At 54.1% G+C, this 26972-nt stretch overlaps 2 protein-coding genes across 3 annotated transcripts; both read right to left on the reverse strand.

Annotated features, from left to right (window-relative positions):
- Positions 1-1461: 1461 nt before the first annotated feature.
- RPS6KL1 (ribosomal protein S6 kinase like 1) lies at positions 1462-15281 on the reverse strand. Of its 2 annotated transcripts, none has more exons than XM_032801944.1 (11): positions 15179-15281; positions 13669-13966; positions 12945-13069; positions 10949-11041; positions 9922-9969; positions 8892-9024; positions 4581-5570; positions 3453-3542; positions 3172-3254; positions 2679-2774; positions 1462-2518 (listed from the first exon to the last, which is right to left on the reverse strand). In XM_032801944.1, the coding sequence occupies exons 2-11, from the start codon at positions 13925-13927 to the stop codon at positions 2408-2410; spliced, it is 2028 nt and encodes a 675-aa protein (XP_032657835.1). In that variant the 5' UTR covers positions 13928-13966; positions 15179-15281; the 3' UTR covers positions 1462-2407. The 2 variants fall into 2 exon arrangements, with proteins under 2 accessions (XP_032657835.1, XP_032657836.1); XM_032801945.1 differs by having other exon boundaries at positions 13669-13974.
- A 2947-nt stretch (positions 15282-18228) lies between these two features.
- On the reverse strand, positions 18229-26757 carry PGF (placental growth factor). Its single transcript, XM_032801997.2, has 7 exons — positions 26232-26757; positions 23891-23933; positions 22259-22455; positions 21222-21298; positions 20384-20413; positions 20224-20286; positions 18229-19224 (listed from the first exon to the last, which is right to left on the reverse strand). The coding sequence occupies exons 1-7, from the start codon at positions 26295-26297 to the stop codon at positions 19203-19205; spliced, it is 498 nt and encodes a 165-aa protein (XP_032657888.1). The 5' UTR covers positions 26298-26757; the 3' UTR covers positions 18229-19202.
- Positions 26758-26972: the final 215 nt, after the last annotated feature.

The following is a 26972-nucleotide window of genomic DNA, read 5'->3' on the forward strand; positions in this document are numbered from 1 at the left end:
CCATATTTCCAGAATGCAAAGCAGCAGGAGGCCTGGTAGCAATGTTCAGCTCTTTGGCTGCCCCAAGGATGAAAGGGGAAATGAACCAATGGCTTCCCCCACCCTATTCTCAGCCACCACACCAGCAGCTGTTTACTTTAGAAAGACCCATTCTGCTCTCAGCCATCCACCCCCACATTGTGTGGCTCTGTCAATGGGATTCATTCTCCCCTGGGGTTTAGGAACCTCCCTCTCCTGTCTACTATGACCAGTGCAGGAGACACTGTCATGCCACAGAGGCTGTTGGGGAGTTCCTGGACTGATGCTGCCCCAAAACCCTGCTTGAGGTGGTGCAGAACAAGCACAGAGGCAAAGGTGGCACATGGCAACTTAGTCCCTTTGCCAGCCACTCCTAGCTCCCTGCTGGACCTAGCCCACTTCTGCATCTGGCCCTCGCTTACTGGGCCAAGGACTGGAATAGCAGCAGGGCTGCTGCAACACAGGCTTGAACTGCCAGAGGTTCAAGAACAGCCCCTGCCTTCCCCCTTGCCTTCCTCGCTCCTTGCACTGCATTTACAAAGCGGTTTAAGGCACTTGCTGGTTAACACCTTGCCTGCTCCTGCCTCTTGGCCAGTTTCTCAGAAATTAAACACCAGATGCAGGCCTTGCCCCAGGCATTCGTTCCACAATGAGTCACTCTCACCTCATCCTCCAACCTCTTCCTGCCCACAGCCTTAGAGCCCAGTGGGTTGGGAAGTCAGTAACCTTGGGGACGGAGCACTGGTTGCAAGTACAGTAACAGCTCCCTGAAAGGAGAGCTCGGAGAAGGTGCCAAGGTTGCAGTAGCAGGTGTGGGTTGGGGGTGCAGAGCAGGCAGAAGGAAGAGGGGGAAGGAAATGCTCCAGGAGGCAAATGAAGGGGGTTCAGTGTGCAGCCACTGTTCTGCAAGGGACAAAAACACCACAGCCACACAGTCTTACTGAGACAGAAAACAGGAGTACAGAATTCCCTTCTACACACACACACACACACATGAAAATCGAGACAGGAGCAAGGAAGCTTAGGACACCCCACATAGGGGAGGCCTCGATGTAAGGATTAAATAGACCTAACCAGAACGTCTTAAGTCCTATCCTGTGACCTTGAAGCATAGCCTGTAGGGTGTGGGAGATTGCACCAGCCTGGTCAGGCAGTCTCCTGCTCTCGTGTGATTGGGGAAGGGGCTGGTGCCAAGGCCTGTGACCTCTGAACACTTTGTACACAGGTCAGTTTGTGTCTCAGGCCAGGCCTGAGTCCTCACTGAAACTGGAGCCTGACCCTGGCCTTGAGTTCTCATAGTCCTGTCTGGCAGAAGAGCTGGTGCTAAGGCCTGTGACCTCTGAACGCTTTCTACCCAACCTAGGAGCCCTGGATCAAGCTCCTTACCTGGATGGGAATCTGAGCAAGGGCCCCGTGGTGTGTAAATCAGAAACAATCCCCCACTTGGGTGAAGCTGTTTTATTGATTTCAGACATTCACTTGGAGCAGGTCAGAGATCCCAGGGGGAGCCTCTCACACACCGAGGGGAGTGGGGGGCTTCTCCCCACCCCTCTCACAAGACAGCATGGGCAGGTGCTGCCAGTGCACATGCAGCCAGTGGGGGAGACAGACCACAACCCCAGACCCTGTCTAGTGGTAGCCAGTGGGAGTGCATTAGTAAGCCATAAAGAGCTCAGGCAGCAGCAGAGAAATGGGGAGAAAGTAACTGGGATGGGATCCCCAGCTGATAAGGGCAGGGAGAACCAAGGAGCTGGACACTAACAAGGCCTGCCCCAGAGGGAGATACTGCCGCTCTAGGCCCCTGGGTGAGCAGGGGAGTCTCATTCATAGTTACAAAGACTGGCTTCCCACACCAAGCACCAGGCAAGGAGAGCCCCACAGAGCTTGTGGGCAAAGAGGGGCAGGAATGTCCCAGGGAACCCATGGGACAGCAAGGGTAGTAGGCCAAGGTGGCTGAGTTAGGCCCACTGGCACTGATGTCTTTGCCTCTGTAGGGGTCAGTGACTTTTACCAGGGTTGGGTTAGATGTAGGGCAAGAATGGGAGGACCTGGGGGAAGGAGGGCAGGAAGACAATGTGACTTGACCCCAGTCTGGCCTGATCTCTTGAAAATCCTACTGCAACACAAATGGAAATTAGCCCAGGAGGAAGAAGCCAAGGCTGCAAATTGGACCCAATCCAGACCCCCACAATCAGCCCCTGCAGAAGTGGACCTCCCTGAGACTGGCAGAGCTGCAAGTACCACCCAGGATCACAGGTCCCAGTGATCTAGGGGGATAATCTGCCTCTCCAGCAGGATCTGAGTCTCTCCCTGGGCCTCACCCACACAGCAGCAGCTAGCCCCCTGCCTGACACTATCCTTCACTCCCCACTGCTCCACATGGGTCAGTCTAGCCAACCAGCTTGTTCCACTGGATAGTACTGAAGAAAGGATGGCTCTTCAGCTTGTTGACTCCGCCTCCTCCAGAGCCCAATCGTCGCTTGGGGTCAAACTGCAGCAGCTAGAAGGAAATGGACACAGGGATGAGACTGGGAGCAGCAGCACAGCCCCAGTGAGGGCCCTTTCCACCCCTCACCCAGCAGGGTCCAGCCAAAGATTCCTTATCCCTGCTCCAGAGCCATGGCCCTGTCCCCCTGCTCACGCCAGCTGGGTGTCCTCACCTCAGTGAGCAGGGATGCAGCAGGCAGGCTGAGCCTCTCTGGAAGGTACAGCTGGGTGTGAGGGTGAATCCCCGAGGGGTGGCTCTGGGACAGCGACTGCAGGAGAGAAAGGCAGACAGTGAGGAGAACCCTGTGCAGCGGACACTGTTCTGAACGAGGAATGTCCTCCTTACACCTCATCTGCCACTGCCCCTCCCCAAGCATCACAGGAGTAACAGTCTCAGCCCCCCAGTGCCCATCTCCCATAATTCAATGGCTCATCAGCTTCAGGCCCTCAGCACCCCAGGGGAGCAGCATCCAGATATCCAGGCTCCAGTACTAGGAGTCATGTGCCCAGTGACAACTCAGCCTGGAGCCCAAGCTACACCCCAGGACACTAGTACCAGGATGCAGACTCCTCCTAGCCCCCACATGTGCACTGGGGCACCAACAGTAGGATTGATACTATGCTGCCCCCTGCCTGATATAAGATGGGGACACAAAAACCACTCACTGTTCCTGTCAGTAACTCGTACAGCAGGGACCCAAAGCTCCACCAGTCACAGGCCTCAGTCAGCTCAGAAATCCCACCCACTTCTGTAGAGAAAGCCAAATGAGTTCAAGATCAAATAGGAGGGAGATGCTGAAAGGCAACCGCACATCAAGCTCCCATGGGTGCTGGTGGCTGCTGCCTTTGGAAGAGATCAGGCAGACAGGGAGATGCTGCTGGGCAGATATAAATCTCTCACAGTGTTTCAAGGGGGCATCGGAGAAGGCAGTAGACTGTTCCCTTACCTGGGGCGCTGTACATATCTTCTAGGGCCTGGCTGCAGCACTGTGGTTCCACTTCTGTCCACTGGCCAAAGAAGGTGAGACGGATGTGACCTGTGAAACAGCGCCAGTCAGGGCGGGTAGGGAGGTCAGGACAAAAAAAAAAAAAAAAAAAAAGAGAGACACCCAATAATTGCAGCATGTGCCACAAGCCATGGCCCTATCCCTCCAGGCTCCTGTCCCCTGCAACGGGACCTGGTGGGAAAAGCTGCCCCACCGGCACCTCCCCTGTGCCCTGCAACATAGCTGAGCTCCAATGTTTTCACTGCTCTGAGCCCCAACAGAGCACCAGGCCCCAGAACGTGTGATTTCGGCGGACTAGACTCTTCTGAGGAAGGGGCAGTGTGAATGACAAGTCTGCAGCTAGTGGAAGGACTGGGTAGGATGGGATCTAAGCAGAAGTAACTGGATGGAGCAAGAAGAGAGGATGAGGGGCAAGGGGAAAGGGTCACTTTTCCCAGCTCCTCATTTAAAGGATCCCTGTAACGATTCACTGTTTATTTTGTAGGTTTCTAAACTGCCCCACATTTTTATACACACACACACACACACACACACACACACACACACACACACACACACACACACACACACACACACACACACACACACACACACACACACACACCTCGAGAGAAGAGTCAGGCTATGCAGTGCACTCTGGAGAGCACTGAACTCAGGCTGCCAGACCAAGGGTGGGAAGGCTGACTTGCAGAATCAAAGGTCCCCAAACCATTAGCCCTGGGGACTGTTAGCCTGACTGCCCCAGCAAATCTTAACTTCCCTTTTAGAGGCTCAGAGGGATGTCCCAAGTAGCCAGGAACTCCCAGGAAACAGGATGTGTTCCATGTGGCTAACATTGCTGAGCAGCCCTGTTCTGCCTCATGCACAGCAGACTGTAGCAGTCTTCTAGAGGCCCCTAAGGCCTGGAGCACAGGGGTGGGTCTGGATCAGAGATGCTCAGACTTCACAGAACAAACACAGAGAGATGCAGTGAGGGGGCAAACCATCCTGGAGTGGATCAGATGCTACAGGCCCCCCTGTTGAGGGGATAAAACCCTTCCTCATGCTATAGCCTCAAGCAGCACCTACCAGCACCATCTAGCAGCAGGTTTCTGGGGTTGAGATCTCGGCACAGCACCCCCTGTTGATGGAGTCCCTCCAGAGCCAAGAGCATTTCGGCTGCCCACAGCTGGATGAGCTCCTCGTTCACATCCCAGGTCACCTGGCCATCCCCTCGGAAAGACCGATGGGCTGGAGGCCCACGCTGTCCTGCAGTTGGATGCTGACCATGGCCTGCTCCTTCTTGGGCCCTTGAGATGCTCCTCAACAACTCTTTCCCCCCAGAGTCACACCAGAAGGACTTGCTAGAGCTGTGCAGGGTGGTTCCAGGGTGCAGCTGCCTTTGTCCTGGGGGAGCCACTAGGGACCATGTGGGCTGAGCCCAGGGAGTATCAGACACCTGGAAAACTCGAGGTTCCACCTTCACCAGGTGGCCTCCTTCCATAGCCTTCGAGGCTGCAGCAGGAGACTGGGGCAGCCTTTCATCAGCCAGTAGCCTTGTGTCCTGCTGAGAATCTTCCCTCTCTGATACACTGCTGATACCATCACTGCTGGTTAACAAGTCACATGACTGGAAGGCCAAGCTCTGGTTGGTCAGATGGCTGCATCCCTTGGCCATTGCCACGAAGACAGAATCAGTGACACCAAACAGAGTGTGTGTTGCACTTGAGTCCTTCCCCCTAGTAACTCCCTTATAGCCATTGGCAGATCCAGTATGGAACCTGCAGCCAGTCCCTGGTCTGGCACCCATGTGGTCAAGTGACTGCTCCCGAGAGGACGACTGGTCAGCAATTTCTGGTGGGTGGTGATTTGCAGAGGTTGGGAGGTCAGTGCCATTCTCCGAGCAGAAGCTGGAGCTCTGGCTGGACTGAGAGCCAGCCCCCAAGCAGGTTTCTACTCGCTGCTCCTCACCATCGCCCACCAAAACTGAGTTGGACTTCGGGATTAGGATACTGGGGCCATCAGAGGAACCTTGCTGTAAACGAGGCCGGGAGTGGAGATGGGACCAGAGTGTCCCCCCTGGAGAGTGAAGGGAAGGCAGAAAGTATTATGGGGTGGAAACCATTCCAGGTCCCTGGCAGACAAACAGACACCCCAACCACCTGCTACCCTGACACCAGCCTTCAGGGCTCAGCAGGCATCAGGCTCAGATGCTGAGCATCTTAAATTCACATGCTGAAAAAAAAAAATTCATCTAGAATCTTCTCTGGGCCCCATAATCACAGTGGGTTCCTCTCTCCCCTTCTTTCTGGCCTCATCAGCAGCTTGTCTCCACCTCGTCTTCCTCCTAGGGCCCAATTCCACCCGCTCTCCTCAGCCCCTTTGATCCCAACAGTTGTCTCCCTCCTAGACCTCAGACCATTTTCACCTCTCCTCTTGCCCCATGACCATTTCCTCTATGCCCCCAGAAGGCCTTTCTGGCTCCCATGACAATGAAGATGAGGCACTGTCAGAGACTGAAGTGCCCAAAGAGGGGGTGCAGGAACAAACAGATAAATTATAGATCAGTGAGTCCCCAGGCTCGGATGGCATTCACCCAGGAGTTTTCTGCAGGAGCTTGACTATGAAGTGGCTGAGCAATTAACAAAAATCTGCAGTCACATTAAAATCAGCTACTCCATGAATAACAAGGGTAGCAAATGTGGCACTTATGTGAGAAAGGCACAACAACAACACTGGGAACTGCAGACCAGTGAGCCCTGCAGCCAGAGGAGAACTCCCCTGCTGGAGGGGAACTCCTCCCCGGCATAGTCAGTCACCACACAAGCTACCCCCTCTGCCAGCCATCACACATCAGCACAGGGGACCAGGGGAGGGAGGGGTGGCAGAGGAAGGGCAGAGCTATGCTGATCCCTAACGGCCCTTATGTCAGCAGCATCAGTTAGCACCCCTCAGACTGCTCTACAGCTCCTCCTGAGGCAGGAGTGGCACAGAATCTGGAAGACTTAACCAGCTCCCTGTTGCCCAGCCAGTCTCTATCTTCCAAGTCTAAATGATAATGACATGATGGGGCAAACTGCAGGGCTTCTGCAAAGGAAAATCATGCCCCTCTAATCTAGTGGATCAGCAAAATAATGGGGGAGAAAAGGAGAACAGGCCAATGTAGTTTACACATGCTTTCAAAAACAAAAAAAATTTTACAATGCCCCTCAAAAGTGACTAACAAAATAGTCGTGGGGCGAATACAGCTCTGTCCCTTAGCCCATTTCTAATCCCTGACAGAAAACAAAGGAAATAAATTTTCAGCATGGCAAAAAAAAAAAAAGTTGAAAGAAGCACCCTGAGGAGCAGTACTGTCCATTGTGCTTCTTAACACTCTGGGAGAGGGGTGAGCAGTGGGGTGGCAACCTTCACAGCTAATTATCTACGTAAGTGTAGACTAAAGACTGAGAAACTCCTGAGTGAATGGGCAAATGGACAGCACCATGGCAGATGGAATTCAGTGTTGATGAAGCAGGATGATGCCCGCTTGGAAGGAACAATCTGAATTACTCAGATGAGGGGCTAAATAGAAATGAGCTGCAGCCACACAGGGCAAAGGCTTAGGCACCATCACAGATAACAGAGTGACAATCTCTGCTCAGCACCGTTGGACAATAAAACAAAATGTCAGGATGCTTTAGGAGTGGAACTGAAAATATTCCTGGCAGTAGGACAATGCGGTCATGTTCTCATTGTGTGGACGAAGGGAAGGACATGTGGTATTTATGGGTTTCAGCCAGGCCTCAACTTTATTAGTCAAACTACATCCAAATTTCCCATTGGTAGGCAGCCCAGCATAGTCCCTCACACCCCATTGATCCTTTGCCAATTCTGGGGGGTTCCCACTGCAAGGGGAACTAATCATCACACTAGGAGGGAATTTGTATGTCTCCAGTTGCCCACTAGCATCCCTCCCCCTTTCAGGGGCAGAGGCAAGAGGGGACCACATCCCCAGCCAGCACTGCCATCAAGCATATTGGCAGGGTGGTTCCCTGAAGTAGTCTCTTGGCCCCTGGTTCACATTTGCCCCAGGGGGTTAGACACCATGCCCCTAGGGGGTTAGACACCATGCCCCTAGGGGGTTAGACACCATGCCCCTATCTCATAAAGAGATGCCCTTGGGATACCCACTATGGTACCTTTTCGGATCAGAGCCTACATTAGCGAGTTCCTGCGCTGGGAACCTGCCAAAAGTTCGGACAACTAAACAGTTCCCATGTGAGTCCAAACTGTGACCTCCGAGATGGAATTCCAGCCTTCCAGTTGCCCCAAACCCAAACCCTAGCTTTTGCTGCAAGGAAGGCAAAAAAAACCCAGCCAACCTCCACCGATCTGGTGGAATGGGGAAAACATTCTTTCCAAGCCCCAGGGCGGTAACTAGCACACCCCGCAGTGACCTAGGGTGGGTTGTCTGCCAGAAATCAGCAAACAGGAAGTGGCTCTGAGCACATGGCTCCAAATCTCATGCCAAATACCATGAGATCTCAATCTTCCCCAGAAATCCTGTTGGGGCTGGAAATCTTGCAGGACCTCTCCCATACTCTTGCCTTCTCCTATCATGGGAGCCACTAGAACACACCCCTCGCTAGGCTCTGAACCCTCTTATCTTAGTTAGTGGGGCACACTCCCAGCTGAAGCACCGTGCTCTGGTCACTCTCTCACAGGCCAGATATAGCCTAAAGAAAACGGCTTCAGAGACGGGAGTGCAAGTGATTGGAGGCCTGGAGGGACTTCCAGGCCACGACCCAGACTGACTAGTTCAGAGAGTTTAGTTTAAAGAAGACGTGAACAGGAGGGACATGATGCAAGTCTACAAAATAATGCCTGGCAGCAGAGTCTGAGAGCAGGTAGAGGGGTACACAGCTGAGGGGGTTAGGGAGAACTTGCCCTGAAAGGTTGTTTCACAATCTGTCCACAACAGGGTTTTCTGCACCTTCCTCAGATACATTTGCTATTGGTCACCATGGGAGACTGGATACTAGACTAGACACATCAATGGTCTGATCAGTACAGCAATTTCTATGTTTTGATGAGCTTCCATTCCCTCCCTCTGGGCTCCATAAGTCCAGCAGCCCTGCTTCCAGTAACCTGGAGCCCCATCATCATACCCAGGCCTCCACCAGCCTAATATGGGATCCATGTGGTGAGACAGTAGGATAAAGAAGCCTCTTATCTATTCTTCCACACCCGCAATGCTGCTTGCTGGCTCCCACTGCAGGGTCTCTGAGCCCTGCAGAATCACCCTCACTGCAAAACAGTCCCAAAAAGCTCTAGCACGAGAGACACTCACTCCAGATCAAGGTCAGAGAAGCAGAGGGTAGGACAAGAAAGAAGCAGAGTCCTGGCGCTCACACTCACCCTGCACATGCTCAAGGTGGAGGAAGATGGAGTCTTCGCTCACATAGTAGTGCAGCAGCTTGGCCATGAAGGGGACTCCATGCGGGATGATGGTCTGCCGCTCACGGGTCTCCACGTGGGATTTAGGGAGGCTCTGCATGGAGAACATACAGCTGGGAACTTCGAGTGTCACTGAATCCCTGGAGACTGGCCACCACCAGGGCAGAAGATTGAATGGCAGGGACTATTGGTCTATTCCATTCTGACAAGCCCCTCATTCCTACTTCTGTCCACCGGGGTCACACAGACTAGAGCTATCCATCTGTTGAGCTCAGCAAACCCTGCTCAGACAGCCCCACCAATACACTCACACAGCGCCCCTTACTATTCCACACCTGGGCTCCCACACAGCTCTGCCAATGCAGGTTATTCCTGATCTGTAACCTCCATCGCTATTCTGAGGCTGGTCCCCACCCACAGAATTCTGCCCATCCACCTCAATCCCTCCAGCTACTCCAGTCCTCCCCACGCCCACAGCTTCAGCTGATGTCCCTCATTCTTACCCCACAGCCTCCAAGCTCTCTGTTATTACAGTTCTGGGCTTTTCATGAGCAGTGATAATCACTCCTAACTGTGCTGGACAAATGCCCCAGGGACTCAGACTGAGAACTCCCAGAATCATGTAATTTCTGCCCCAATTCATGTTTGGACACAGATCCATGGCTTGAGTTCCACCAGCTCCATTGGACTGAGTTCCATTAGAGGGACAGTGGGAAGGCAGTTCATGTTTAAGTGACCAAGGAGACTGAATTCCTCTCTGACTGCAGGAGATAAAGTGTGTGTGTGGGGGGGGGTCATGCCAGGAAAAGGGAGACTTTAGGGGGACATTGGATACAACTATAAAAATTTATTTCTTCTGAATAGCACAAACCAGAGCTGAGGAACCCATGGGAAATACTTCTCGCGGTCAGGCTGGTATGGGACACCTCTTGCTGGAGGGTTCCCCCAAAGGAGAGGGAGATGGAGGAGCCCAGGGATAGGAAACACCCACCTTAAGTATAAAGGTCCCCCTAGTGGCTGGATCCTGGACTAGCTGCACCTGCAAGCAATGGTGACAGCCCAGATCAGAAACGATGAACTCTGTCACCCCAAGTCCCATTTCAAGGGACTTGGCTCATTTTAGTCTCAAAGTTACCTCTTTTCCTTACTGTTTTGGTGTCTCTAGCTACCCCTGCCCTCCAGCCACATTTTTAATCAGTCAACATTAGTTACCTCAGAAATAGGGAGATAAGGAGACAAGGAATACAGGAAGAGTTAGTGACACTAAACCGGGGAGGGGGGGAAATCCCACAGCATTTTCAGCTTCCCGCATCAATATTTTATGTTCCTTCCTTTAGGTCTGTGTTAACACGTTTCATCTCACCTTTGGGCCTTGCCAGTGGAGAGGGGTGGGGTGGGGGGAGGCAGAAGGGAATTAATCTCATCACACAAAATTCTGACCCTCCTTAGGGGCCCAGGGGGAGGGAACCTAATGCCTTCCTTCCAAGGCCCCAATATGCTGAGGGTGCATGGAAACTAACACCCATCATCCAGACTTCTGCTTCTATAGAACCTATAGGGCATCCGTCGCCATAGCAACTGGGCATCAGTTTATGGAGGCAAAATGTAGCTATGCAGGTTGGAATCAGGCAAAGACATTGAGTTGTTTGCAAAGGTCTTGGGGCCTTTAATGGCTGTGAGTGGTCAGGACATCGGTTTTACTTCTCATCCAACAGTGCCCCTAGTGGCACAGTATGCCTCCCCACCACCCAGGGATCAGTACTAGCTCAGAAGAGAGAGAACCCCCTGAGACACCAATACCATTCTGGGCCTCCTGCCAAGGCACTGGGGCCTTGCCCATTCAATCAGTGGTCAGCTCAGACTGCCCCTTGCTGAGTCACCCCATTCCCTTTAGCACTCAGGTTTTCCCTGGTGGGAGAGGTGTGGGTGACCAGCCTCAATCCTGCTTGGCATGCACAATGCAAGGGGCTCTCAGCAGCTGATGTCCAGGCTGCTGTGACTCTGCTGCAGCTCCTTACCTTCTCAATCACTCCCACAACCTTGCAGCGCCTCAGGTTCTCCACAGCTGAGCTGAGCGTCCTGATGGGCCGAAAGCGAAGGCTGCTGTAGCCCTGTGAGGCAGTGAGAAATGAGAATGAGGATTCTGGAGATGTTCTTGTCCAGGGGTGCAGCTGGAAGGGGTCTCCCTTTTCATCTGTGGGGAGCCAGAAAAGCTGCCAAACTTAAACGTCCAGACACCATCAGCGACACACACCCAAAATTGTGACTGTTTTAAAAAGAAAAGAAAAGAAATGGACTCTGGTTTCAGCCAGTGTCTGGATTTCTGAGCCTTTAGAGCAAAGCTCCGACCTCCAGCGGATGTAAGTTCAACCTTAAGTGCAGACACAGAACTGGGGACTGCCCTTACCCTCTCCTAACTTTTAAGGTGAGGCAGTTGCCATTCTACCCCCCTCGTTCACTCAGCTCCCACATTTGTCTCCTGCCCCAGCCGAGGCTGTCACTGTGCCCTACCCAGCATCTTGCCACACTCTTCTCTCTGCTTGCCCCACAATCTTCTGCTCTCACACTCCCTCCTTTTCCCCCTCCATTTGTTGCACCCCATACTCTCCCTCTCTAACCTCCCCAGTCCCCAAAGTCACCCCGTCCCCACCAGTAGCCCTTCCTGCTTTCCCCACATTCTCCGTCCTGTCTCACTGCTTCGCACATTCACCTGATCTTCCAGTCTGGGTCCCAGCTCCTCACATGCCCTTTACCCCCACACCACTGGTCTCATTCCCTGCCCCTCCACATTCCCCTGTCTCCTGTCTGGTCCGCACAGGGTGACTGTGGCTGCCACCTTAGCCAAGGACAGTCTGGCTTCAGTCCCATTGGGAAGAAAGAGAAATGAAAGCCATTTTCACTAGAGGCAGGCATGGTGTCCACCTTAACTGAGGGAAACCTGTGGCTTCAGCACTTCTGAAAACAAGGGATCACAGCCATTGTTAATAATGAGAAAAATCACAAGAAAAATTGAGGCTTAAATAAACCACCTAAAAAACCTCATGAGTCCCAATAATGCCATGGGCTATGGTTGTGCTGAGCCATCTCAGCCCTTCACCTCTGCAGCTGGGTAGTGTCAGCTCCCCTTCAGCCACCACCCCTCCTATAGATGCCATCAACATTCTGCAGCTGGTGCAGGACTCAATCTTGGTTTGGGCCCAGCTTATCCAACAAGGGCAGCCTGGGGTCTATGCTGGGGCAGGAAGGAGCCTGCAGGGCTCTGGGAGCTGAGGGGTGATCTCCTTGCAGAACCTCGTTTTGAGTCAACTGCGACACAGTAGCCCCTAAACCTCTCCCTCACTGCCTTGACCAGCACCATAAAATAGATCCTCTCTGTCCAGCAGCACCCAGAGCATGGCAGAGACACACAGCCCAGACCTGCGTTCATGCAGACCCATAGACAGGAGCTGCCATCCCATGAGTGCAGCTGCATCTGAGGGACTGCAATGGTGAGAGAGTTTCAGAACAATGCAGTGCCAACAAGCCCCATTACTCATGTCAGCCCCACTACAGTTACTTTTCAAGCCACTGCTGTGTGTCATCTAGGTCAAGAATAGCCACTCTTCTGGGTGCTCCAGACAGGGCCGCCCCAGGAAGTGGTCATTTAAGGTACTGAGAAAGAGCTTCTCTAAACCTTGTCCCCTGGTGACATTTGGTAGTTAACATGCAGGATCTGGAGCCAGTCTTCACTAGGCTGAGCTACATCTCCCTCACCACTGGGCACTGTTCAGCCTTTCCCTGATCAGGATGGCAGTGTTATAGCCCTACAGGCACCTTTGTATGTTTACGGTTTCGGATTGGTAGCCATGTGGTCCTAGACCTCTCCCCAACACAGCTGTTCCACATGAATCCCAGTCAGCCCCACACAGGGAGTCCAACCAGCACCATATGTGCTGTCAGTATTGCACCCTGAGGTCCCGGCCAGGGCAATCAGGGGGTCCCTATGAAGCCATTTTCCCAGCCCCACCTCCTCACCGTGGCAGTGGAACTCCCGTTCCCCAGAGTCCGCTGCAGGTGGCAGTTAAAGATCTCCTCAGCCCGTTTCAGGTACTGTGTGATCTTCCGCTTCACAGCCTCACGGCGCTCCTTATTGGGGTCGACTGCGAAGGACACAGCTTTAATCCATTCTAGGCCCTCATCACACTCTGGCCAACGTGTCTCAATGTCACATGGCTCATCCAGACACTCTGCCCCTCATAACGCCTCATTCTCACACCATGTCCCAACGCCATTTCTCTGCATGCCACGTCTTCCCCACATCAGCCAGTCACTACTCTGCAGCCCTGCCTTCAGTCATCATCCTTTTCCTCATGCCTCCTTGCTTGACAGCTGGTGATGGGAATGGGTCAATCATCCTGCCCACTCTGCTCCCTCTCCATGCCAGCTAGTCATGGTGTCAGCTCCACCATCCCTGGCTGCTACCATAGAGACCCAGAGAACTCCATCGTAAAGCCATGCAGATTCTCCTCCCCTTAAATACTGCCAAAATGTGCACATAATCTCAGCGTGCTGCCGAGTGCCCTGTACCACCAACCCCCAGTCTCTTGTGTAGCCCCCATACACAGCCACTGAGCACTCATACCCAATGTGCTGTTAACCCCCCCCCCCGTGCTCAATGCACCCCAGAACCTCACAGGCTACCAAGCCTATATACCCTGCATCTTTTGCACCTTACATTCCCACCCCTAGCCCACCATACCCTGCACGCCGCTGAGCAGCACATCCACCCCATTCTTGTAGTGATTGAAAGCCTCCTCATAGTCCTCGCTCACATCCCGCTCCAGTGCCAGGCGGATCTGCTTTGCTGCATCCACCAGGTAATCCCGCTTCCCAGTTCCGTGCACATCAGGGCCCCCTGGAGAGACACGGCTCCGAATCTGCTCAAGGTACATTCGGGCCTGGGAGAGTGCCCGGGAGCAGGACTCCGAGTCCAGGCGCTCACGGGAGACTCTGCTCATGGCTTGGCCACTCTCAGGGCATCCTCAGCAGCTCAGTCCCTGCAATCCTGGAAAAGGGGGTGGGGGGGAAGGCAGATGAGAAGCAAAACAAAGCCCTTCAACCCAACACTGGGGAGGAGTTGGGGGCAGTAGAAGGGAAGCCGCTGGCAAGTTTGAGAGGGCAGCAGGGGGGGTGCAGGTCAGGTCTTGCACATTGGCACGACTGGCTAGTGGAGGAAACCGAGCCTGGAATAGCTGGTAAGGAGTGAAGCACTTTGGCAGAGCTATTTAGGGGACCAGGATTGGAATAGCAGGGCATTAGCAGAGCTGGGTGGGGGTGTCAAGGATTGAAATAGCAGGGAAAGGGGAAGCAGGAACATTTGCAGAGCTGTGCTGGGGCTCCACTGCTGCTGTAAAGAAAAAGTGAAAGGCTATTTCTGGTCTCTTATCACTGCTGACACAAATTATAACCAAGCAGGAAATGGATCAGCAGCTGCAAACTGCAGGAGAGTACAATCATGAGCCAAAGCTCTCACCCCAGGGCCTCCACGTTTAGGATCAGGGTTGATCATCCCTCCAGAGGAAATGTAACAAAGGGTCTCTATGGATGGAACAGTCAGGGCACTGGGGTCTTTCACGTGGATTCCACTGTGATTGAACAAGCTAATAATCCAGGAGATATAGACCAACACTGGTCACAACAAGCATTTGCTCCTACTTGCCCCCATCTGCCTGGAGCTGCCTCAGGTTAACAGAGCCTCAGGTTAACAGAACCAGTCACAAATGCATGGGACTACAGTTTGCAGGGCTTGGTGCTGGCAGGGCACTGCTGTGAGGAAGCTCACATTCAGGGGCACTGCTGGAACAATTTGTATAGTGGGGGTGCTGAGAGCCACTGAACCAAACTGTAAACAGAGTCTATGCTGGAAACCACTTCAAGCCAGGGGGCAGCGACAGCACGTGTGCTCATATTGCTGGAGTCCCAGCTGCTCTGGGCAGGCTGCTGCTGCTGCTGCCGCTGCCGGGGAGCTGGCGCTGGGGCCATAGGAGGGCCCTGCTAGGAAGATGGTAGCAGCAGTGAAACAGCACTAACGGGCCCCACTACTTGGCTACAAATCCACCCTCCTGTTCGGAGAATGGAGCGAGAGGAAGGGGAACAGGAGCCCCAGCCCCGCAAGGGAGCCAGCCTGATCCCACGGGGCAGAGGAAGGGGCTCGGGCACGGGGCTGGGGTAGCTCTGGGGCAGATCACGTGCACGAGGAAGAACGGTACCTGGTGGAGTCAGGAGCCTGGTCCCTCGCTTGACGTGCGGGACCCACCTCGCCCCCATGGAGCCGCTGCCCTAGCCCCGCTGCTGGGGCCGGGCCGGTTTCCGCGGGCGCGGAGCGAGGTGCCGGCTCCCCACAGCCGCTGCGGTTGGCTGCAGATGAGCTCATCCCGCGGCCATTAGAATAAAGCACCAATCCTGGGGCAGCTCAGCCACCGGCTGCGTCTTAAAGAGGCAGCGCCCGCGCGGGAGGGGGAGCTGATGGCCGAGCCCGAAGGCGCGCAGCGGGGTGGCGGTGAGAGCCTGGATTAAAGGTCTCAGGCTCAAAACATTGCCCTGGAAGTGGGAGAGCTGCCCGGAGCCAGCCGGGGCGTGGGAGGGGCAGGGGGGCGCAGAGACTTCCCCGCTACAACACGGGAAAGAGACACCCGGGGACCGTGGGGCTGTTGATAAATCAGGTGGCGGACGAAGCTCGGATTGTCCAGGCTCTGTCCCGTCTGCATCCATCCCGGGAATGGCCCGGGTGTGTCACGAACCGTGCAACCCCGGCTTCAGGGCCCCAAATGCCTGCGATCCCAAGCCGCCCTCCAGCAGGCGCTGTAAAGCGGAGTCGCTGGTCAGCTAGGGATTGAGGGAGCAGAGATGGGAATTCCCGTCCCATCCCGCTGAGCACCCTTGGCGGCTGGGCATGCTGCCTGCACAGAGAGCGGGGGGAGGAACTAGAAAGCGGGGGACTGAGGGACTTGACAAGACAATTTACTGTACCACTGTCAAGTAGTAGGATGAAAAAAGGCTGATGAGGACACCCGTCGTCACACTGTGACAGGACTTGTGTAAGGGATACAGACCCTCAGGGGTCAGGGTGTAAATCAGAATTGACAGGAGCAGAAAGAAACTTCTCCCGTGGGCAGGTTATTCCATAGCTGGATTATTAATTATTAGTATTATTTTGCACCTTCCTCTGAAGCATCTGGTTCTGGCCACTGTGAGAGGCCAGATGCTGCAGTAGGTGGATCACTGCTCTGCTCTTGTGCGGGGATTCCTATGTTTGAACTCTGAGGTAACAGCATATTGGAGGGGAGAAAACATGGGCCCAGATTCATCCGTCAGGGTGTGCTCTCGTTTCCAAGACCCATATGGGCCTGGCCACAATGGTGAATAGCTGGAGTCTTGAGACAACTGTGGTGTATAGGAATTGGGTCAAACATGGTTATTCAGACTCCAACTGTGCCAGTGTGGTTTCACCATGTTCTTAGTGGCATTTAGAGCTCTAAGACACAACAACCCAGCTTCTACCCTCCTATTCCCAGCTGCTCTCAAGTGTCGCCTATGCTGGGTGTTTCCAAGGGGGCAGGGGAGCAGGTACAGAGCTGTCTCTGAGGCTCCCACAGACAATCTTCTGTGCCAGGGTATTCCCTGAAGCAGGGCCGGCTCCAGGCCCCAGCATGCCAAGTGTGTGCTTGGGGCGGCATGCCACGGGGGGGTGCTCTGCCGGTTGCCAGGAGGGCAGCAGGCGGCTCCGGTGGACCTCCCGCGGGCATCCCTGTGGAAGGTCCACTGCTCCTGCAGCTCCGGTGGACCTTCCGCAGGCACGCATGCGGATGCTCCACCGGAGCCATGGGATCGGCGAGTGGCAGAGCGCCCCCTGTGGCGTGCCGCCGTGCTTGGGGCGGCGAAATGGCTAGAGCCGGCCCTGCCCTGAAGGGGTGGGGGCTTACACCTGCCCTATAACCCCTTTGCACCAGCACAGCCAGTGCAGAGGGGCTGTAGGGCAAGGGTGAAGGCCTCCAGTGACTGATCACCAATAAAGGAAGGAGGTGGGGAGGTAAAGAGAGAGGTGGCATATGTGGAAAAAGAGGTCAGGGAAGATCAGAGGAGAAAGTGGAGCATGTCACCCCTTCGGCAAGGGATTTAGAGTTAATTTCAGAGCTGGGAAGGTGATGGTGAACGGGGGAGAACACAGCCTGGCCCAAGGGAGACATCTGGCTGCAGCACTCAGGCCCCCCATGGTCTCAGAAAAGTTGAAATGTGTGAGTTGCCTGGGAGGTGACTGAGGATTTCAGCTCAGGACAGGGAGTGCTGCCCAAACTCCCATAGGCCTTTCTGCACTACTGAGTGAGTGCGACTGTTCCTAGCTGGGGTTGCATAACTCAATCAAAGCTAACAGGATGGTTTGCATTTACACTTGCATCCACGCTTGTGCGTCTATGGGTTGTTCAATTGCCCTGCAGCTACACTGGGACAGCATTCAGTTAAGTGCTATGACTTATGGGTATGCATCCCACAGTTCCCTGGGAAGGCAACTTCTGCATGGCCTTATCTGCCAGGCTCCCCCTCCTCTGAGGCTGCAGGTCAGAGAGGCAGAGGTTGACCTTCCTTCAGGCTGGAACTGTCTGGAGATGGGGGTATTTGTAGCTTTTGGGTGGCCATGCTGCATTTCTGGGCTGTACCATCTGGAGGCCATCAGCTCTGTTGAGGTTTCTTACTGAACAGAGTAACAAGGGGTCTCAGGTTAACCCAAATGGAGCCCTCTAGGCCCTTAAGGGAGCTTCTAGCAACTCCAGGCCCAGGAGCGGTGCCAGGGTTTTTGGCACCCTAGGCGGGGGTCCTTCCGCGCTCCCAGTTGGCGGCAATTCGGCGGCGGGGGGGTCCTTCCGTGCTGCCGGTCTTCGGGGCACTTCAGCGGCGGGTCCTGGAGCAAGTGAAGGACCCGCCACAGAATTGCCACCGAAGACCCTGAGCGCGGAAGGACCCCCTGCCGCGGAGAGCCGCAAAATGCCGCCCTCCCAAATCCTGGTGCCCTAGGCGACCGCCTAGGTCACCTAAATGGAAGCACCGTCCCTGTCCCGGCCCAGCAGGTAGAAAAGGAAAGGCTGGGAACTTGGTAGGAACACTGGCAGGACATGCTGTAGAGAACAAGGGAGAAGCACAGGCTGTGAGGAACCTCCAGTCCCAGAAGCACATGGAGAATGGTGCTTCTCAGAGGACAGCAGATAAGAACAGGTGTTGGGGACATGAGACAAATGCATTCTCATAGCTGACTTCTGGATTTCTCTAGGGTAAGGTTTTATTCAGAAAGACTTGGCTTGAAAATTGCTGCGCTGCAGCCAGGAGAGGGGCCCCAGGAACCGTGCTGCAGCCCAGGTGCTGGGGTGTCATGATTCCCTCTGTGATACAGTTGACCTGGGATTCTCTATCTCATCCCACTCAGGGAACTCTAAAGCAGACAAGTCCCAGGCCAGCCCCCAGCCCCGCTCACTGCAGCTTCTCCACATCTTTCCTGTGCAGGGAGCTGGACAGACACCACTCTGGAGTCCTCACCAGGGACAGGTTTCCTTCCTTCATGACTGTGTTGTCCCCTCCACCAGCTGGCAGCTCAGGGAAGGGTTGCTCTGCAAAGGTGGAGGTGGCAACACAAGATTCCTGTGGGTGACAACAACAAGGAACATTTCCAGTGCAGCAGTCTCTGGGCTGGCACCTGCCTGAGTTTCTGTGCTGTCGTGCTGCACCCTCAGCACTTTGGAATACTCCTTCAGCTGCAGGGACCACAAAACATTCCCATGTTTGGCTGAGCTCGTTCCCTGCTGGCCTCTGGCTGAGTGTTGAATGCAAAGCCCTGGATCTGTTGAGCCTCATTATGAAGATTTTCAGCCTTGAATCTGGTCCCTGGGTCCTTTAACCACTAATGTGAACTGTGCAGAGATTCCTGGGAAGGCCCTTAATGTGGGGCAGATCAGCCTAAGGGGTGACTGCCTCTCTCGCGTCTGAGTTTCCCTGGTCTTGGAGCTGTATCCCTGCAGGTGGCCAAGTAAGAGTCCAGGTCATCCTCTCCGGCAAAAGGGCCCATGCTCCCGTCCTGTCGCTCACCTCACCACTTCTTGTCTGCTTGGAGGGTCACAGCTCATAGGTGCAAGTAGCCACAAGTCCCACAGGGTTCAGTCAAGAATGCAATTGGCACATACATACAGGTGGTTAGAGGACTTGGTAATAAGTATGGGCACTGTGGTACTGCCTCTCCTGCTGAGATGACTAACTGCGTGGAATGGCACATCTGCAAAGAGAGCATAGCACAGAGACAGGATGAGGGGTTAGAAGAGGGGGACTGGGAGCTAACAGCTCGGGGTTTTATTCCCAGCTCTACTCCTGATTCTCTGGGTGATCTTGGGCAAGTCCGTGCCTCTCTGTGCCTCAGTTTTCCCACCTGTGAAGTTGCATTAATGACACTGTCCCCTCCCAGTGGGGCAGTACTGAAGTCAGAGATCAGGAGGGTTTAATGAACATTTGAAAAGTACTTTGAGATCCCCAGAAAAGGTGGCAGAGACAGGCCCAGGTCTGTATCAGCCCCTGTGTGTTGGGATGCAGCAGTTTCACTCCGGGTGCTGGTGTGTTGTCCCTAAACCCCACTTGTGCAGCAAGCTGCAGCCAAAGAGCTGGAGGAACCTCTGAAAAGAGACACTGCCCTGCAGGACTGGTGCAAGGATGTTTCGCACCCTAGGCGAAACTTCCACCTTGCGCTCTCTGCCCCCCTGCGCCCACGCCCTGAGGCGCCCCCCCCATGGCAGCTCCCCCCTGCACCCTGAGGCGCCCCCACCCCACGACAGCTCCCCACCCTCCGCCCTGAGGCACCCCCCTTTCCCCAGCTCACCTCTGCTCCATGTATGAACACAAGAACCCCAAGCACGCCGTCTCTGCTTCACTTCTCCTGCCTCCCAGGCTTGCAGCACCAATCAGCTTAGGCTCCGCAATCCTGCAGGTGGGAGAAGTGAAGCAGCCACGGCGTCCTCGGGGAGGAGGCGGGGCAGGGATGAGCTGGGGCGGGGAGTTCCCCTGCGTGCCACCCCTCCCTTACTTGCTGCAGGTGGCCCTCCTCGCGCTCCCCTGCCACAGCTCCCTCTGCCTAAATGCCAACGGCAACTGGGGCAGCCGAAGATCCAGCCGCCGCGGTCGCTGCCGAAGGAAATGGCACCCCCCAAATCCTAGCAGCAGTCGCCTAAATGGTTGCACCGGCCCTGCTGCCCTGACCCCTCATCCTGGATTAACGCCCACTCACAGATCACAGCCTTTAGGTCGCTGCTTCTCTCGTTTCCTCTTGCCTCGGCCTTTGGGTCTCCTCCTTCAAAAGGAAAGGGGAAAAAGAAGTGTCTGAATGGATGGGAGATGAGCCAGGGCTGAGAGTCCCAAAATCCAGAATCCCTGCTACTAGCACTTACCTTCCTGACTTCAGTGTATCCTGCCGAGGCCTGGAGAAGAAAAAGGAGAGAGTAAAATGATCACACTGCATATGTGGCATCTGCAGAGCCCCTAGGTACTGGGGGAAGATGGGATGCTAGGGAAATAGCATTGATTCCACAGGGTTGGGACTACATCCTAACTGACAGATTGCCTGCCAGAACTCACACGCTTGGGCTCCTCCCCCTTGCAATGATAGAACATCCTTTTGCCAATGACATAAATGACTTGTGACAAAAGCGCACCCGGAAAGTATTTAATGCAGTGTAGCTTCTCTCAATCAAAGTAGCATCCGGAGATAAGGGGAGACGCCAGGACACAGCACAGATGAGGAACTAGAGTGAGGGTCAGACACGGCCAAAAGAGTGGCCACTAGTTTTGGGAATCCAAACTGACATCCCTCATGCTTGATTTGCTGAGGTGCTAAGCACCCGCAACTTCAGCTGGTGGCAACGGGAGCTGTAGTTGCCCCACACCTCTCAAAATCAGGCCTCAGGTCTCTCAGTTTGAACCCCTAACATTGAGGCATCCAAAACCAGAGGCCACTTTTGAAAATCTGGGCCTGACTCATTCTTCAGCGGTCAGAGCTTCTGAGCAAGCTGGGAAACAATGTGGTTCTGGAACAGCCTCTATATGTTCGTGAGAGGCCACTAGATGGTGCTGGAGAGCCACTTAGCAAGGGGTCCATGGTGGGCTGCCAACCCCTGGGTTGTGGAAGGGTTTGAGGCCTTCACTGTAAGAGGTGACACACCCTGGGGTCTCTCCTGCTCTTGGCGACTCCCTGCATGGTGGAGAAGAATGAGCCGGGATGGTCCATACCTGCACGCGCACTGCCTGTGCTCTGTAAAGGACAGTTCCACATAGGGCACCTGCCCCACTGGCTTCATCTTCAGGAGCTGAAAAGGAACAAAAGTAATTCCCTACACCTCCATGGCAAAGCTGATTCATCATTCCCCTCCCCGCTGCTCCTTGCCAAGGCTGCATGCTGATCTCAGGCACCTTAGGTGGTGCTAGAGGAGGGCTGTGAAGTAAGAGTGCAGCCTCCTGAGGCTGTTGGAAAGGAGAGAAGCTTCATGGTCCATCCATGCACCCCGAGATTTCCCACCCAAAGAATGTGTGGTCCCCACAGCCTGGGTCCAGCAAATCCTGAAAACGTTGTTTTGCTTCTCCTGTTCTCCTGCCAGCCTGCCTCAGCACCGCCCTCGTCCTCTCCAGCCCCACAGGCTTCTGATGTCCCAGAGGAACAGGGCTCTCAGGATGCCAGTGCAGTTACTAGCTCTAAATGGTGATGGGTAGATGGCCCACCATCCCTAAAGACACCTCTGGTTATGATGAGAGGGGCAGAGAAAAAAACAGAACCAGAGACCTAGGGATTCGTTTTGCTGCAATTTCAGGGCAGTGTCCACCTCAGGCCACCACACCAGGGGGCACCACACATCACAGGGACAACAAACCGCTCTCATCTCACACATCCACATGGATACACGCAGTATCAGGCTCCCTGCGTTTGTAACTATAGGATCCAAGATGAGACCTTTCAGCAAAAAAGACAAGTCATAAAAGGGAGAACAGCAAAGAGCCAGCGACGGGGGCATTGTCCCAGCCTAGGCACCTCCAAGGGCGAAGCATGGATGTGGGGAAAGAGCCTGCCTCAGGGTTCAGTGGAATGTCAGGAATGACTGGTGACTTCTGCTGCTGGCTCTGACACTGATTCACTCACTGTGCCCTGGGGAAGTCAGCTAACCTCTCCATGCCTTAATTTCCCATGTTTGTGTTATGTCCTGACATTGTTATCTTAGCTACCAGGAGAGGAACCTGAGTCCCTGCGCTGTGAGCTGAGCCCACCTGGCTCTTACCTGCATGGTGACATTGGCCGTCTCCACTGGGACACACTGCAGTGTCTCGTCTCCGCAGCAGCCAGTGCAGCGTTGCAGGGAGATGCAGGAAGGGCTGAACATGTGCTCCACCTCACTGGGGTACTCAGACACAATATCCACCAGCATCTCCAAGGGCCGACAGAAGCTGCGGCCCCAAACCTCCTGGAAGGGCAGGACTGGAAGAGACCCAGAGGTGGAGGGGAGGCCCTATAAGTTCATGCCCAGAAGATACCTGCTGGCCTGCTCCCTCAAACCCTCACTAAACAGTGGAGTTACTGCCTGAGTGAGGGCAGAGTATGGGAGGCATGCCATGTATGTGGCACAAGCACCAGAGCAAGCCCTGCTGTGTGCCCCAAAAGTTGCAGGCAGCTCCCAACGTTATGACTGTCCCTCCAGGCTAACAGATTAGTTTTCTCCTCTTTGAGCTGTCCCATCTGCTGCTCTTTTCCTGTCCCATCTGTCATGCGCTGCACTGGAGTCAGGCTATTTTTCATCTCCAGACACTGATAAAAATCTCCATTAGATCTGGCAAAATGTGGCACCACTTCATAGTTAAGACAACAGGCCAGTTTCTTCTAGAAGCCCAATTCTGGCCCCCATTTAAAAATCACCAAGCAACTCTGATCAGCCTTAAAACTAGGGAGTGAGGCCTGTGGTGGTGGTTGAATTTTTATGGAAAATGTTATGTCATTTGGACAAGACAGGGGGATGGTGTCCTGATTTGAGACATGCCAAAAAATAGTGTTCATCATAGGAGCTGTCCTACTGGATCAGCCAGCAATCCAGCGAGATCACTACCCTGTCTCCACACTGACCAGTGCCAGATAGATCAAAGGAAGAAAGTCTGTTGGTAGCAGTTATGGGATAGCTGGCCTCAGAGGAAGTTTCCTTCTAACCCCAAATAGTTACATGTTGGCTCGTGTCCTGAAGCAAAACCTTGTCAGAGGAGAAGCTGCCTCAGAGCTCAGGCAGCCGCAGTTCCAAAAAAGTAAAAACAACCCAACCCAACCCCCGCCTGCCCCCCACCCCAGGATTGAACAGATCAGTGCAGTTGATTTTTGCCTTTTAATTTTTTTTTTAATTAAATGGACATAAAAGTCTAACCGAAAAGTCAAAATGTTTTGCCTGAAAATGTCCAAACAAAACTTGTTGGCTTTTTTTTTATCTGAACTAATTCAGCAAATTTCAACACCAATTGACAAAACATTTTGGTCAAACTGGAGTTGAGGTTTTCTTTAAAAAAAAAATTTCACCTGAAGAATTCTGCCCAGCTCTGATCCCGGGGGCCTGCCCTGTTGGAGCTCAGTGGCTCTGAAGGAGGGCTGGATAAGCACCTTCTCGAGGGTGCATTAATGTGGGAGTCTTGGGGGATCTAACTTCCAGGGGAGGCAGGGGCTGATGATAGTCCCAGTCTGACTCCCCATAGGCTATATCCCATCACCTCCCTCTGGAGCCTCCAGTCCCCTCCCCTGCAGCTGTCTCCTCCTCTGGGATTGGAGGACAGAGGGGATCCCCAAGCTCCTGGGCAGGGAGGAGGGGAGAGAGAATTCCGGAGCCCACAGGGAATCTAATATTCTCACACACAGCCAGGAGAAGCAGCTGCAAACTCACCTTGCCATTCTGAGGTGCTGTTTCTGCTGAACCTGTCCCACTGCTAGGGAGAGAAATACAGAGAGGTGAGGCCCAGGCCCTTTAGGAAGAGGCAGCAGGGAGTGAGCACAATGCAGCAAACTCTTGTGGTGTAACCCCCCCATTCTTACCCATCTGCCTGCATCACCCACCCACCCACAGGGCACTCAGCCCTTCCAGCTCAGGTCTGTTGTGGAGCATTCGGGGCACTTGCTGGTATACATGGAGAAGCAGGAAGGCAACTGAGCTAGTAAATAACAATGATAATAAATAGCATAGGATCACAGGCCTAGAGGGGAACCTCAAGAGGTCATCTAGTCCAATCCCCTGCACTCATGGTAGGACTAAGTATTGTCTAGCATGTTTATAGCTGCTGTAATGCTAGCCTGCACAGCCAGTCCCCTGCACCATCCGGCCTTTCCATTTTACATTCTGAAGAGTCCCAAAGTACTTTAGATCCACGAGGGATCATTTCACTAACCACTTAATGCAGCCACCTCTGGGGTGTAATGTGCCAGCTGTGTAACAGCGCCCAGCAATGGAGTTAAACAAGTGTACAACTACTGTAGACTAGTGCAACACAACAGGGACCAACCCTGCCCTGAGTGCCAGGAGAGGGGCTAGGTGGGACATCATTCACTAAACAACAGCTGAGGGGGTTGTGTGAAGGTGAAGACTTTGTGTAACTTCAAACTGCAGGAGGTAGAAGACACCCAGGAGGTAGAAGACACCCAGCTCTTATCCAACATGCTAGGGGATCTAATGACCACACATGGTCAGCACTTCACTTTACATCTCATCCACACAACACCTATCACCTCGGCCCCTGTCCTGCCACACTGGGGCCTGGGGTCACAACTGACCCAGAATGGAGCACAACACCCCAAAGGAGAAATCCCCAGCACCCCTCCTCCTTTCCCTAGCCATCATGATGCTGTCAGAACCCCATCTGATTCCCTCCCACCGGCTCACAGCATGTTGTCATCTGCCCCTATTGGACACATGCAGGGGCCACGTGTACTTAGCTGTGAAGTGCCATGTGCACCTCAGGTGCTGTATAAATCCTAATTCCTCTATTGCATGGCCTGGGTTTCCCTTTGCGGGGCTTTGCCATCTAAATGCTGGCCAAGGCTGCCCCACTGTGATGGGATCACAGCAAAAAGTGGGCTGGCTGCAGCCAGTAGGAGAGTAGCCCTGTTCAGCTGACTGACACTCAGCAGAAGCAAAACACAGGGGTGTCAGCAGGGCTGGACTTTTCTTCAATGGAAAATGTTTATAACCCAAAATCAAAGCAAATTAATATAAGCTTAAAAATGGGAAAATATCTCCCCACCGTCTCTTGGGCTGGGCGTGGCTTCCTGCCAGCCCTGGATACCCAACCAGCTACTTGGATAGACTTTCCCTGAGAAGCTGTACAAGGGAGGGGTCACTGTTAAGACCTCATTCACTGGAGCCCAGATGGTGTCCCTGCATCATGTCACACCCCTGTTTCAGTGCAGTAATACTCTGCTGCCATGCTGGTCACAGCGCATGCCCTGGGACACAGTGCACATGGCAGGTACGCCCCTTGTAGGGGCTCTGGGGAGGTGATTCTCCCATTTGACTTTCAGCAGATGGGAAACTCTCTGCTTTTTCTCCCAAGAGCCGGATGGGGTTTGCCAGGTATAAGAGGGTTCCTGGGGATCAGAGTTCACAAAGCTGCCCTGTCCTGCACCTGCTGGGCTGCTCTCCTGGGGCCTGGGCCTGGAGGCAGGTAATGAATCCTCTCTAGACGCTTTCAGCTAAATGAGCACTTGTTGGACTGTCTGGAAGCCACAGCCCCACTGCAGCTTCCCTACAATAAGGGCACTTCCTCTCTTCTCACAAGATGTTTCCTGGGAGTTTATTTTTCCTGGAAAGTAGCTGGAGCCAGCCTTATCCTCAGAGAGCACCTGAGATACTGATCTTCTGCCCTCCCCATCATCCCTCCCATCGCCAGCCAGCCTAGCAGTACCCCAGTCAGCCCCCTGTTCCTCTGCTAAGGGAGGGACCGAGGAACAAAGGGTCACTCGGAGCTCAGACACCAGGGATGGGTAGTGGTGGGGCAACCCAAGAACAGCTTCAGACTGATCCCCCCACTGTACCTGGCCTGCAAAATACACAACAGGAGCGATTCCTTAGCAATGCTCTAGCCCCACAGTGATGCAAGGGGGCTAATGGGGCTTGGGACCATTACAGCAGGATCCCTAAGGACTCTTCCACTGCCAGTGGCCCTCTCTGCTCCCACAGATCCATTATGTGGAGGATACGTTGGGGGGGGTGCTAGAAGCTGGGGGTCCCTCACCTGAGTGTGTGATGCCTGCAGCGCAAGAGCCACAAGAAGCTTCAGGAAACTGCTGAGAAGCTGCATCGCTGGTTTTGCCTCCTCAGTTTTGCCCCAGTGAAGAGTCCTGTGTCCCAGCTGAAACAAACATACTGGCCCCCTGCAAGAGATTCCAGAGCTGGGGAAATGCAGAGATCCCCTGGCTGGGGCACTCCTGGGAGCCCTGATGCTGGCCACAGTCCAGGACCCGAGCGTCCCAAACACAGCACCCGTGGATCCAGTCACAGCAGCTTAGCCCTGGGAGAGGCTGTGGTGGTCAGTGGTCAGGAGATGGGAGGCCAGTGTTACAGAGCCCTCGAGGTGGCCTGGGATGAGGGGTGCTCAGAGACAAGGGATGTAGATAGCTGAGATGCAAGTCCAAGCTCTCTTAGTCCTGGGACACTGACACCACCTCTGCCTTGCTCAATCCCTAGCACACAGGTTCCCCGCTTGCTCCTGCACTGGTTGCTGTGGGGCCCCTCTGCACCTCCTGCTCCTGTGGGCTGCTCTCCAGCCATGTGAATGCTGCCCTGCCTGCTTTGCAGCTCTGTTTCATGAGCTGAGGGCTCCTCCCAAGTCCCTCCCCAAATCACACTCTCCCTCCCACTTTCCCTTCCTCTGAGACTGCACGGAGCTGCGCAGCATCCTCTGGGCTTTGGAGCCCCACAGCCTCCAGATGGCTGTTCATTTCCTTCCATCGTGCATCAGTGCCACATGTCCATG

The sequence above is a fragment of the Chelonoidis abingdonii genome, chromosome 4, assembly GCF_003597395.2.
Source record: "Chelonoidis abingdonii isolate Lonesome George chromosome 4, CheloAbing_2.0, whole genome shotgun sequence".
In the NCBI taxonomy this organism is placed as follows: domain Eukaryota; kingdom Metazoa; phylum Chordata; order Testudines; family Testudinidae; genus Chelonoidis; species Chelonoidis abingdonii.

Bases quoted from the DNA above. Each gene is read 5' to 3' on its own strand.
- RPS6KL1 (XM_032801944.1), bottom strand. From the start codon at position 13,927: ATGAGCAGAGTCTCCCGTGAGCGCCTGGACTCGGAGTCCTGCTCCCGG. The intron at 13,070-13,668 runs GTATGGTGGGCT...TGTCCTTCGCAG, and splicing joins GCTGCTCAGCGGCGTGCAGG to TCGACCCCAATAAGGAGCGC. The intron at 9,025-9,921 runs GTGGGTGTTTCC...TTCTCCATGCAG, and splicing joins GGGGGACCTTTATACTTAAG to AGCCTCCCTAAATCCCACGT.
- PGF (XM_032801997.2), bottom strand. From the start codon at position 26,297: ATGCAGCTTCTCAGCAGTTTCCTGAAGCTTCTTGTGGCTCTTGCGCTG. The intron at 23,934-26,231 runs GTGAGGGACCCC...TTCTCTCCCTAG, and splicing joins TGCAGGCATCACACACTCAG to CAGTGGGACAGGTTCAGCAG. The intron at 20,414-21,221 runs GTATGGACCATC...TTTCTTCTCCAG, and splicing joins CACAGGCAGTGCGCGTGCAG to GCCTCGGCAGGATACACTGA.